Below are 12,020 nucleotides of genomic sequence, written 5' to 3'. Positions count from 1 at the left end.
GTCATGTGAATACTGCATGTGGATTATTTCCTACAAACTTTTAACGCCAGACCTCGTCTGCCAGTTGGGCACATCAACATGTGACTGCTGTGTTCACTGCTGCTTGTCCAGTGATCTAGACACTCCCACAACCTGTGCGCTGGACGCCGTCCAGCTTAGTGTGGTACCCGCTTAGTGTGGTAGTTACGCTAGTAGGCTGACTAGCCCTGTCATGGGTTTTTGGCTGGTGCTTAGAACAGTAGGCCGTTATCCAGCTGGTCATTGAGATTATTGCATGTTGTTAGCTTTGCTATGCTGGGCCTATCTTGCCGCACGCACGGCACGGTTCTATACAATCTCCCATAGCGTCAGCTACTGACGTAATGACGAGAGAGTGTTCTCGACAGGGAACATCTTGGTTACTATCGTAACCTCGTTTCCCTGAGTGAACGTGAACGAAACATTGCGTTAGCTGCCGTGCTCACGGCTTACTTTACTTTACTTTACTTTATTTTATTGTCCACGTAGTGGAAATTTGTCTCTGGCTTCACATGCATCAATACAACAACACATAACATAACAAAATACAAAAAAAAAAAGAAAATAGAAAAAACAAACACACATCAATCATTACCATTTAAAATCTTGACAACATTTGGCACAAAGGATAATTGGTAAACCTTCCTAATTACTCGTGGTTGCCTATAACGTCTTCCCGACGGCATCAGTTGGAACTTGCCATGTAGAGGATGAGAAACACCCCCCACTATCTTTAAGGCCTTTTCCTTACTTTTTCCCCGATACAGATCACTCAAGTGTCTCTGTGTCTTGCCAATTATCTTGCTTGCCTCATTCAGGCTTAGATAGGCTGTACGCTCGTTCAGTCGTTTTTACTGAAGATATTCGCTCAGGACGGCTTCTATTATAGTAAGGAGACCACGCCTCCTTTGCCGTCTTGAGTGTCATTGGCCAGCGCGATTTCTAACTGCACTGGCGTTGTGCAATAAGAATTCAGGGAAATCGTGATTGGAGGATCCAATCCCCATAGCATCAGCTACTGAAGCAATGTCTCATTCACGTTCTCTCAGGGAACCGAGGTTACGATAGTAACCGAGACGTTTCCTGACATCCATTAATTTAACAGCATTTTCCCACATGGTGTGATATTCCTTAGGGGTTTGTTTGGCAAAAAGGGGCTGGGGCGGTGGACGGTGCTCAGGGTGGGACTGAAGGCGGCAACTGTGTTTTGGCGACATAGCAACTTTACGGAAGTACAAACGAACCGTTTTAACTCACAGCTACTTCAAGCAGGCTGTGTGTATTTGACTCTTAAATGACTGTTTTGAAACTTATATGCTACCTATAGCCCCTAGACCTCAGTTTCATCATGAAAACTGTTTCAGTTTCAGTTTCATTCATCAAATCTGAACAAAATTTCAGATTTGACAATATGGGACCTTAAAGAGTTATGAATATGAAAACAGCATTTAAACATACTTTTAAGGCTGTTCTAAGACAGGAATGTTCATCTCCTAGGAAATTTTGTTTTATCAGGTAAAACACTATTATGAAAACGTGTAGATGTTTTTTAACATTGATTTATTTTATTGTCTTTATTTAAAAGTTTTGTGGGACACGTTTGGTGTTTTGGACTTGTGAAGGTTGAGATCAGCGTTACCATGGCAACCGGAACTTGAAGAGGACAGCAACTCTCTCACTTTCTCCGTCTGACAAAACTATGCCTGCACAATTCAGAAATCCTTGTTTAAATTATACGGAGAATCCATTTAAATGTTTATTTTAACATATGTTTATTTAAATGTTTGCAATGTAATGTTCATGTTCAATAAGATAAAGTATTCCAACTCTAAGTCTGTCATTCATATGTTATGGTAAGTCTTTTAGTTGCGAAGTCAGATTATGTTGCGAAGTTACGTTGAGGCGACAAATCCAGGAATTTCACTTTTCCAGTCGCCACGATGTAAATTTGGTCATCATATTACGATACGATACGTATTTTCTTTAGCTGGTTCTGCTTTCTTATAACTAAGGTGTAGAAAAACAATACAGTTTGTAAGGTCTTTGCTTTATGTTTGTTCATGTTGTTTTGGTTAATAAAAAAATCTGCTTTCTACTAAATCACGTGACATTGGGGAAAACGTATACTGCAAAAGGTGTGTTTGATTTCATGCGGCGCACCTAAAGTGGTGGTTACACTTTCTCATAACAAAGTTTTCTGGGCCTCCTTGCTGCAGGGCATGGATACCAGACTGCTACAAAAGCCTCTGCTTTCTTAAAACTAAGGTGGAGAAAAACAATACAGTTCGTTTGTAAGGTCTTTATACACCACTGATAATATAGTTTAGGGGTGACCCCGAATAGTCGAAGATTCGATGCATCGATAGGAGAAGCCTGATTCGACTACCAATCTCACAGTCGAATCATCGCAGATGTGTTATGAAATGAGAATCCTTTAATTTTGGCCATATATGGGTGCACACATTATCTGATTTCACATATAACAGCTTTCTCCCAATATATTAATATACAGCATATTATTATAATGCTGAAAATAATATGTGAAGTATCAGCTTTTAATAAATACTTTTAAAATGCGTTAATAAATCCAGCAACCCCTGTGACCGGGCTACACGTCCATAAGAGGTTTCTAAACCATTGCCTCTTTGTTTCTGCATTTAAAAGACAAAGCTGGCAATTCTGGCCATACTTTCATTCTTTTAATAATTTCTTTATTTTATTTTATATTATTTATAAATCACTCTGGGTTATCTGATTTATCTATTTGGCTTGTGTTTTGTTTTCGTGCACTTGAGGCATTTTGCACATATTTGTTCTGCACTTTACTTCTGACCTTATTTTATAAAAAAAATGTATTTATTATAAACGTAAATTCTGATCTAATTTAAGTCTGTACATTTTGGATTGCTTTTCGTTGTATCGATGTTGCACTATTGCGTTCTGGCCATGCTTGCGCATGCAATTTAGCCGAACGTGCTAGGTGATCTGCGTCTCATATTTAGAAGTTCATCAAACTAAAACATTAAAAAACGGATGTTTTCGACGGGTATAAGTTTTTAAAATATATTTAAAACATTGTGGTTATCTTTTCAAAAGTTAAACTACAAAACAGGTAATCCGTTTCTTTAAATTTCGGTGATGAAACGGAAAATAGCCTATCTGCAAAATATCTATTTATGCCTGACACGTCTTTCTTGTGATTTAATATTATTGTCGGGGTTCACTTTCAAATGATAGAAAAGAGATTCCTGAAATAAATAATATCATCAGTTGTTTCTGTATCTAAAGTGAATGGAGATGATCAAAGTGAAAGCATGCAAGCAGGTATTTCTGTGCTAAATAATAACGCGTCGCGTAGTGTCTATAAAATCATTAATTTCAGTGTTTTTATGAATTGTATATAAAGCTTAGTTTTTATTTTGCAGTAACAATCACAAATTATTTGTCATTTCTCATTTGTCGTTTTTTTGGTAATGACTGCTTTGACGCGCTTAATCTCCAAATTAAATAAAAACACTGAATTAGCCGAGGTTTCCAAGGCAGGATCACCTTTGTTATATTTTTAGGTTTAGTTATCAAAAAAATTTTTGTGTGATGTTCTGTAGATCGTGGCTTTAAAATGTTATGAGGAATAATGAAACAAATGTTGCCTTACATTTTACCTTAAAAATATATAAATGCATCGTCAGTTTTGTCTTCGTTCATCACTTGAAAGACAGTTTAGGTCACTTTATCAGAAACTTGTTTATGTGTGCTGCTTGTGAAAGAAAATAAAAGTTATCAATTTGTACCTGGTCTGACCCCCTCCCAACCCATGCACACACACATAGATGATTCGACTATCGGTCGACTATGAAAAGATTCGACAATTATGATTCGAATATGTAAATCCTTAGTCGAGGACAGCCCTAATATAGTTATGTATATTATATTGCATTTCTGTCGAGAGATCTTTCTAAAATTTACACAATGCACCTTTAAATGATTATATGTGACAAGCTACCATTGTGACATTCAGATTCAAAGATCTTTAATACTTCGATCAATCAATCGATAATAGAATTTTTTGGAAAAAAAAACAACATAATGCACGATTGGTTTCTAGCATTTAAATTGAAACCCTTAGGGGCCAGTCACACCAAAAGCATTTATGGCAGTTGCAGGCACCTTTTTGAATGATATTCTATGGGCAGGGCGCGTTAGCGCGCTGTTTATGCGCAGCGAGCGCCTTGCGGATTTTTGCCATCTGCCGCACACACGTTTTTGAGGCTGTTTACACTTGGCATTTAACATGCGTTTTCGTCGATCAGATCACAAGTGGATGACGTTAATGCCAGGTGTAAACGGTGTTCAAAACGTTTTGAGCTCGTCCACTTTCGACCACTTTCAACCACATTCAGAGGTAGTCGAAACCACTTTCAATCGGATCGCTTTGGAGTTGCGGAACGCACACGTGGATAAATGTGTTCAAACAGCCACACGCGACCGCCTTCTCTCCGCCCATTTATCTAATCTGAGGTATTAAACTCAAGTTTTACGTCTTTTTTGACTTCAGGCGTGAACATACGGTGAACAGCGCTATTTTTAGCCTTTCATTGATAAAACTAAAGCGGCTGATATCCGTAGTTTCGTTTTGCAAGCGTGTGAAAGTTGCGCGATCCTATTTCATCAATTGCGCTGAAAATTCAGAGAAAGCTCTTACATACACACGTACAAATCACTGTGCAGCATGTTAACTTGCTAAACAAGCAGCGGACTCCGACATAATATTAGTTTGCATCCATATAAACTCATAATTACTCCCGCTCGGGTTTGAATGACAACGGAGAGACTCGCCCACGTCTCACAGACCACCCCCTCACAGTATTCAGCACCGAAGCGGTCGAAAGTGGACAAAAGAGACGGATTTAAATACCAGGTGTAAACGTAATGTGTCTCTCTCGTCCACTTGTGATCCGATCGATGAAAACACATCTTAATACCAAGTGTAAACAGCCTCTGAAGGAGCGCTGAGAGCGGAGAAGCGCCCGACGTCATTCGCGTCTTTCCTTTGTCCAATCGAATGAGGGGAGAGGCGGACCTTACGTTGTGGTGAGTGAAGTTTACAGTTGCTTTAAGGAACTGGACTCCACTCGCTCACTCTCTCCTGCGTGTTTGTGTACCTCTCGCCCTCAAACAAGGTCAGAGCAAGCGCCCTCTTTTTAAAGTTTCTGCTAATATGTTAACAGTTAACAGCAAAAGAGCGCTCATGCTTCAATATTTGATTGACAAGACAGCTGACTCGGTGGTTGCTTAGCAATATGAAAAGCCGCGTCGCACTGTTCTTTTTTTAAAAAAGGCAGTGCGCCGCGCCTTGCGTTTGCAAGCGTTTAAAGCGCTTTTGGTGTGACTGGCCCCTTAGACCCCCAGCCCCCCCCAAAAATGTAAGTATTTCAAAACTCTTTCATAGTGTATAGTAATAACACATGCTGTTGATGGAAACATACATTACATAGCTTTAAAAACTAGAGAACACTTTTTCAAATACATTTTGCCAAAGAATATAAAAATATCAGAATATTCCTTATTTAATGTATTTAGCTAAATAAATATATTTTACTTTATACAGCACTTATAAAGATAACAAGAGCTCTAAATAAAGCTAATTGAAGCTGCAGCATACCACAGTGTCCCTCCAAAACCATCCCAGATTAAAGACACACTATGCAGTCATTTCACCTTAATATAACAGCTTCAAAGTTGTTTCAGTGGTAAACAAAGTCATAGTAGGGCGAAGCATCCTCCTGTTGAAGCTCGGGGAGGACGCCGGTAGAAAAACCAACAACGCAACTTGAGAGGAGCGCCCCTGACAAATCTCGCGAGAATCACGACTTGCTTTACGGGAACGACGTCACACACGTTAGGCTTGCCCGACTTCGTGCGGCGCCGCTAGAACTGACAGATGGATGACGTATGATTTCTTGGATCATTCTTGCAGTACTTTGAGGTCATCCGGCTGTCGGTTCCTGCAGCGCCGCACGAAGTCGAACAAGCCTATAAACAACAACTGCACGCGCAAATTTGAGACATGATGCTCAACGATGGAAAAGTTAAGAAAGGGCATTCAGAAGAGAGTAGGAAAAGGAAAAGAGAATCTGACTGCATTGGGAACCGGACAAGAGTCCCACTCGGTCAGGTTTTTACTCGTTGGCGTGAGCTAAAAGACAGCACTGGAGGGATGCTGATCTGGCGATCTTGTTGATGGACTAGTAAGTAAATCTCTTATTTGTAAACTTGTTTGCGGTCTATGTTGTATGTTGTTGCGCTTGCTTGTAGTATGTCATGCGATTATCATGACAACAGTTGTCAATATCTCAACATGATTATCAGGACATAAATAAGCCTAGAGGTAAATAGTGTAAACTTGCACAATTTGCAAACTATTATGATAAATAGCAATAATCATGTATATTGACATTATAAGAAATAATGCAACATACACAATTAACTTTGTCATGGCATTTTGTAATGTTTACATTACAATAAAAAAACACAAATGAAATTATACAGTAGACATAGACTATAGACTGTTTACTTGTGATTTAGCTGCAATCATGTAAAAACATTATAAGCCAGCAAACGTGGTAGGCTACTCTATTATTATATACCTACTCTACACTTGGAATAAACTTCTTATTATCCTATTACCATCATCTGTAGTTTAGTAGACTATGCAGTAGCCTAATATTTGTATGAAATTGTGAAACATTACCTGGTCATTATCTTCAGAGGTGTACAGAGTGGGGAAATTACGACAGTTGCAAATATTCCCCAGCGACTCTAGGGGTCGCTGTTTGACAAAAACAGAAAATTCATAGAGTGCCTTTAAACACAGGAGAAAGTCTGAAGGCAAATCATGCAACAGCAAAACCAAAAAGTAAACAGCATTCAATACATATAGATTTGTTTAGTCATCAAAGTCTGGGATGTCATCATAAGAATATCCACGGTATCCCTTGGAGGCATAATAAGCAATCCGGAGGTGATAGAATCCAGGAAGAAAGATCAGAATGCCGATGATTAAAACTGGAATTGTTCGATCTGGGTACTACAAGAAGAAATTTTTTTACTCAAGAAAATTAATCACAAATCTAACCAACATGCTATATTGTTAATTTTCTGTTGTGAGATATACAAATGTTTTGATTGATCAAAATTATTTGAGCAATGATTTAAGCTTCATGTGACATGTGATCAATATGCAATGATCTCACTTAAAATTTTAAATTAAAACAATGGTTTTCCTTAAAAAAAAAAAAAAAAACACCAGCCCAGTATGTGTCCATGGAGTGTGTTTAGATAGGTTTACAATGTTTAAACATTTGGATGATGAAACAACAGGTAAGACCATCATAACCTCTTCTTTCGATTCCAACCTTGTTGTTTTATATACTTACCATGACATGAATGTATCCTGCCAAAAGCAGCGATCCAACAATAATCAATAAAGAGCCAACCAGAAATAAGAACGTTGCCAATGCGATAGCCTTGTAGGGTACTTTGGGTGGAGTTTTCTTGAACTATAAAACATTGAGCAATAATTTAATATGCCAAAATAGCATACATAATTAAATGAAAGTAGCATGACAACATTTTCACCTGTAGATCAATGTAGCCCTCATCACTGTCTGCCAACCTGGAGTATTTCACTCCTGCAGCACTGGCTGGGCTGTTACGAGTTGGCATCATTGTAGTGTTCTGGCTTGCCAGAGATCAAGAAAAAAGCACACTATCAAGTTATTAAGGGTGCATCCGATCTGGTTTATTCTGGGAGACCAAAAAAAAGATCAAATTTTGTATAACAACATAAAAAATACATCAGTGTAAAGAAAAAAATGTGTATGTGTACGTACGTTTGGTATCCAAATACTTTTTTGTTCGACTTCATGCGGCCCTGCAAGAACCGACAGGCGGATGACGTCAACGTACCGCGAGAGCGAGTCGAGAAATCACACGCAGATGTCTAATTTAGAATCGCTCTCGCGGTACTTTGACCTCATCCAGCTGTCGGTTCTTGTAACGCCGCATGAAGTCGAACACATCTAAATACTTAAAAATGACATCATACGCAGTGATTGTTTGATTTCATATAATATACACGTCACGATGCAATTGAAATGTTGCAGCGATCACTCCTGTAGGTGTTTTAATACGTTGTATTGTATGCTGTGTCTGACTTTATGTATACGAATACATAAATGTAGTGTATATATACTCACCAACTATTAAAGTAAACCATTCAACGTCCCTTTAAACATATACGTCTACACCCACAAAGCGGGATTTGGGGTAAAACGGAATTAACTTTATTACTCCTAAAGCAAGAAAACTTTATTTGCATGAAAACGCTGTTCGTCTGCTGTCATTGTTTACTTCCGGTTTCTCATCCAACCCGCTCGTCGACAGCCAATAGCAACGCTTCTTATTAGTTATGTACATTTTATGACGCTTTTTACGTTACGACGAATTAAAATACAAATTATATCAAAACGTATGACATTTATTTTAGTTTTGACTTTATTAGTAATACACAAGTTAATAAACCACGTCTACAGCAGCATAAACAATGATTTTTAGTTTATAAAGGTTAAAGATGGGGTTATTTAAATGAAGCTAAATTTTGACAAAAACGATACAATTTGAAGTGAAAAAATTACCAAAACATATTTACATTTATAATATTTAAAATTCCACCAATTAACTTTAAATGCATTATCATTTGAATGGAGTTATAAACTTCATTGCTTGTCCCCTCCAATCACCTGGCTTCATTCTGCATTGGAATTCAGAGATGTAATTTTATCATTTATTTTGTTAAAAGGTGCTAAATAAAGAGACAGAAAACAAGTGGTGTCAATCAAAATAATAATTTCCAAGATAATGACACAACAGAGACAATGATAATTCCCCGATTTTATTCGCAAATCTCATAAACCACTTTCACAAAACCTCTTTTCCTGTATTTTGAAAATAAAGCCAGTAGAGATGCATATAAACACTGTAAACCAATCTGAAACCTAAAAGCTGTGTGAGAGGCGAGTTAAGAGTCTGAGGAGGAGTCTTTGACGTCTGTGCTCTCCGTGGCCTCGCTGACCTCACTCATCTCTTTACTCTCTCCTCCACTGTCTCCATCTCCCTCCTTCTCTCCATCCTGTACTGTCAGCTTCTCCATCAGGCCGGTCACAGTTGTGTCCTGAGAGGGCGGAGCCTCTGAACCCCACAAACGAACACCCGGTTTCTGTAACTACACATTACGAGAAGTTAATTTTTAGCCATCATTTCTATTCATGACTGATCTTCTAGGAGATACACCACACAATTTTTTCTTATTTTAACACATTTGATGAAGTCATTAAACCTAATCAAACAGTAATATCAGGACAAAATGAGGTTAAGTGTGTGCTATTTTCTGGAAGATGAAAAACATCTTTCTGATTATTTTTACTCTAGAGATGGTTCGCGGCTGTAGAAGGTCACCATAGGATTTGGAAAATTGGGATAACCGAACAGTTCACCCAAAAATGAAAATTCTCTTTAGCTTCAGAAACCTTAACTCATTCACTCGAGTCATTTGGATTAGTTTTATGAGGGATTTATATGCTTTTTAAAGCTTTAAAATCTTAAGTGCTTTATAAAAAGATATAATGACTAATGATAAGCAAATGTTCCTTTATTTGGAACTTTTAGGGAAATAGGTGAACATTTGGAAGTAGGGTTGCACAATATTACGTTTTAGAATCGACACTGCAATGTGTGCATCTGCACAAAACTATTTCAGATACCTATGCCAGTGTTACACTATATGAGACCTTTTCGGCAAAGAGAAATCCCAGATTTACAAAGAAATCGAAAACATTACGAAAGACATTATGGTAGCAATTAATATGGATCTGGTCATCTGACAAGTAACATATATTTAATTTCCTCACGGTGTCAAAGCTATACAAGAAATGCATGGCAGAAGTTAATTCTTCTCAAACCAAGCTTTTCAAATCATCCGGTGAAGTCATACAGTATTTCTTATAACGCAAAATGCATCGCAGACAAACAAAATACCACCAGTTTCCCCCCCAATATCATGCAGCCCTGTTGAATACTGCAGAAATAAGCTGTAATGAAGTAAAACAATGCATCACATAATCATTTGCAGAACTGCAACGTCACACACACCTCATCTGCCATCTGTGTGAGATTTCTCTTCATAGCATAAGCATCTTCTCCATCTGCATAATATTTGGGTTCTACTTCACTGATCCTACAAGACAGTATTGACAGTGAGTGATGGTAAAAACAAACCATTCAACAATTTAGTATCAGTATGGCTGAGCTAAAACTGGGATACTTTTTGTAGTACACATGAATAAGCAAGTTTATTAATAGTAAAGAAATAATAGTGGGAAAAATGACACTCACTGAAACTTTAGCGTATTGGAGTACAGATGAAGGGCAGCTCGATTACTGAAAAACAAACAGCAACACGGTCAAGAAGATATTCCAGTACATGTTTTTTAACCTCACTCACATGACACAATGATGAACCCTAAAGAGCGAGAGCCCTCACAGATCCTACCTTTTCCTGACATGTAAAGAGACATATTTGGCATTGAAGTTCTCAATCATGGCTCTGCTGGCCTGATCCATAAGTTTCTGAGCCAATCCAAGACGTCTGTGAGAGCGTTTGACTGCCTAGATAAACACACGACAATGCATTATTATATAAGCTTCAAATATTCAATCATAATAAAAGAAATTACAAAAAAATAGATTGTCAAATTTCAAACACTAACCAGTGATGTAATATGTCCATGAGGCACATCATCAGGATCTTCCTCCCTAAAATGTATAACACAACTCACATGAAACAATAGTCATTATTACAAAATAAACCATTTTAATTTATTTAGCTTTGAGATGAATTATAATTCATGTTATGACAGGTGTCTTCAATAATGAATTTTACTGTAAGAAATAAAAAAACTTACATTTTGGCTAACACGTATCCAACGATCTTCCCATTTTCATCTTCTGCTATGTATGACAGCTGAGAAACAAACACAACTGTTCAAACACAATCTGCTGTACTGGGATCAGTGTTTCTATGCAGTATAAGTGACAGCTGAGGCCAGGAGAGGCCGTGGTAAAAGTAATACTTCATTTGATAGTTCTCGGGGAGACACAGCAGGTTACAGTGCTGCATGTTCATCAGATCTTCTGGCCGTGAGTGTACAAGACAGAAAAACTTGTCACGTGTAATATTATAATATTTCACATGTGAACAGTTTAGCCAACCATAATAAAGGTCAATTTCATACAAAATAGGTAACTTAGATACAAATAAGAAAAACTGTCTGAATGTGTCAATGTTGCAAACTATGCAGTTCCCTACGCTTTAAAACACTGCCTTCATGTCTAATGTCTGCTGCTGCATGCGCTACTTTTATAACTCACCCGTGCGTTACGTATATTCATTTTGCCTGCTGCTCTGGTTGGTTGATAAATAAATAAAGTACGGTATAAATCTAGATGTCAAATCGACGCTAAACAGCCTCAGTAAACGCAAATAATCAGGCAAATGCTAACTGCTACACCTTCACAACCATGTTGTCCAAAACCGGAAGACTTGGAACAGTAAAGCGTTTCCGGTAGTAAATATAATAAAAGCCCCTTCAAATACGGAAAGTTGTTAATAACAAATATTTATTTAGGTTCACGAAAACACACACACATATAAACGCTTTAAATAATGATACATTTTTAATGTAGTCCCAATTTAACATTTTATTATATGATATCAATATGATGTCATTTGAGCAAGTGTATATTTCTTATTTAACTGGAAAATATTTTTCTTGCTTTAACTATAAACTGTATGAATTTTCTATAAACAAGATGTGAAAATCTACATACATTACTCTTAGATATATGAAAATGTACTTTCAGGTAAAACCTTTTTAGACATTAAA

General features: G+C 37.5%; 2 protein-coding genes across 5 annotated transcripts; both read right to left on the bottom strand.

Moving 5' to 3' along the window:
- Nucleotides 1-6,949: 6,949 nt before the first annotated feature.
- Nucleotides 6,950-8,454, bottom strand: tmem230a (transmembrane protein 230a). 3 transcript variants are annotated; one of them, XM_055188500.2, is made up of 4 exons: nucleotides 8,277-8,454; nucleotides 7,657-7,759; nucleotides 7,455-7,577; nucleotides 6,950-7,105 (listed from the first exon to the last, which is right to left on the bottom strand). In XM_055188500.2, exons 1-4 carry the CDS (start codon nucleotides 8,294-8,296, stop codon nucleotides 6,965-6,967), a joined length of 387 nt encoding a protein of 128 aa, XP_055044475.2. In that variant the 5' UTR covers nucleotides 8,297-8,454; the 3' UTR covers nucleotides 6,950-6,964. The 3 variants fall into 3 exon arrangements, with proteins under 3 accessions (XP_055044475.2, XP_055044478.2, XP_055044476.2); XM_055188503.2 differs by having other exon boundaries at nucleotides 7,657-7,755; nucleotides 8,277-8,446; XM_055188501.2 differs by having other exon boundaries at nucleotides 7,657-7,824; nucleotides 8,277-8,444.
- A 503-nt stretch (nucleotides 8,455-8,957) lies between these two features.
- Nucleotides 8,958-11,324, bottom strand: naa10 (N-alpha-acetyltransferase 10, NatA catalytic subuni). 2 transcript variants are annotated; one of them, XM_073874957.1, is made up of 7 exons: nucleotides 11,179-11,324; nucleotides 11,040-11,103; nucleotides 10,845-10,890; nucleotides 10,628-10,743; nucleotides 10,471-10,515; nucleotides 10,228-10,312; nucleotides 8,958-9,295 (listed from the first exon to the last, which is right to left on the bottom strand). In XM_073874957.1, exons 1-7 carry the CDS (start codon nucleotides 11,258-11,260, stop codon nucleotides 9,098-9,100), a joined length of 636 nt encoding a protein of 211 aa, XP_073731058.1. In that variant the 5' UTR covers nucleotides 11,261-11,324; the 3' UTR covers nucleotides 8,958-9,097. The 2 variants fall into 2 exon arrangements, with proteins under 2 accessions (XP_073731058.1, XP_073731057.1); XM_073874956.1 differs by having other exon boundaries at nucleotides 8,958-9,301; nucleotides 11,179-11,323.
- Nucleotides 11,325-12,020: the final 696 nt, after the last annotated feature.

The sequence above is a fragment of the Misgurnus anguillicaudatus genome, chromosome 13 (genome assembly GCF_027580225.2).
Source record: "Misgurnus anguillicaudatus chromosome 13, ASM2758022v2, whole genome shotgun sequence".
Lineage (NCBI taxonomy): Eukaryota > Metazoa > Chordata > Actinopteri > Cypriniformes > Cobitidae > Misgurnus > Misgurnus anguillicaudatus.
The sequence above is the reverse complement of the archived record's forward strand: the minus strand, read 5'-3'. Positions and strand labels throughout refer to the sequence as shown.

Excerpts from the sequence above, each read along its gene's own strand:
- tmem230a (XM_055188500.2), bottom strand. The coding sequence starts at position 8,296 with ATGGTTTACTTTAATAGTTG. Across the intron at positions 7,760-8,276 it reads ATGGTTTACTTTAATAGTTG|CCAGAACACTACAATGATGC; the intron begins GTGAGTATATAT and ends ATCTCTGGCAAG. Across the intron at positions 7,106-7,454 it reads CAGGATACATTCATGTCATG|TACCCAGATCGAACAATTCC; the intron begins GTAAGTATATAA and ends TTCTTCTTGTAG.
- naa10 (XM_073874956.1), bottom strand. The coding sequence starts at position 11,260 with ATGAACATGCAGCACTGTAACCTGCTGTGTCTCCCCGAGAACTATCAA. Across the intron at positions 11,104-11,178 it reads TTACCACGGCCTCTCCTGGC|CTCAGCTGTCATACATAGCA; the intron begins CTCAGCTGTCAC and ends TTGTGTTTGTTT. Across the intron at positions 9,302-10,227 it reads TCACACAGATGGCAGATGAG|TTACAGAAACCGGGTGTTCG; the intron begins GTGTGTGTGACG and ends CGTAATGTGTAG.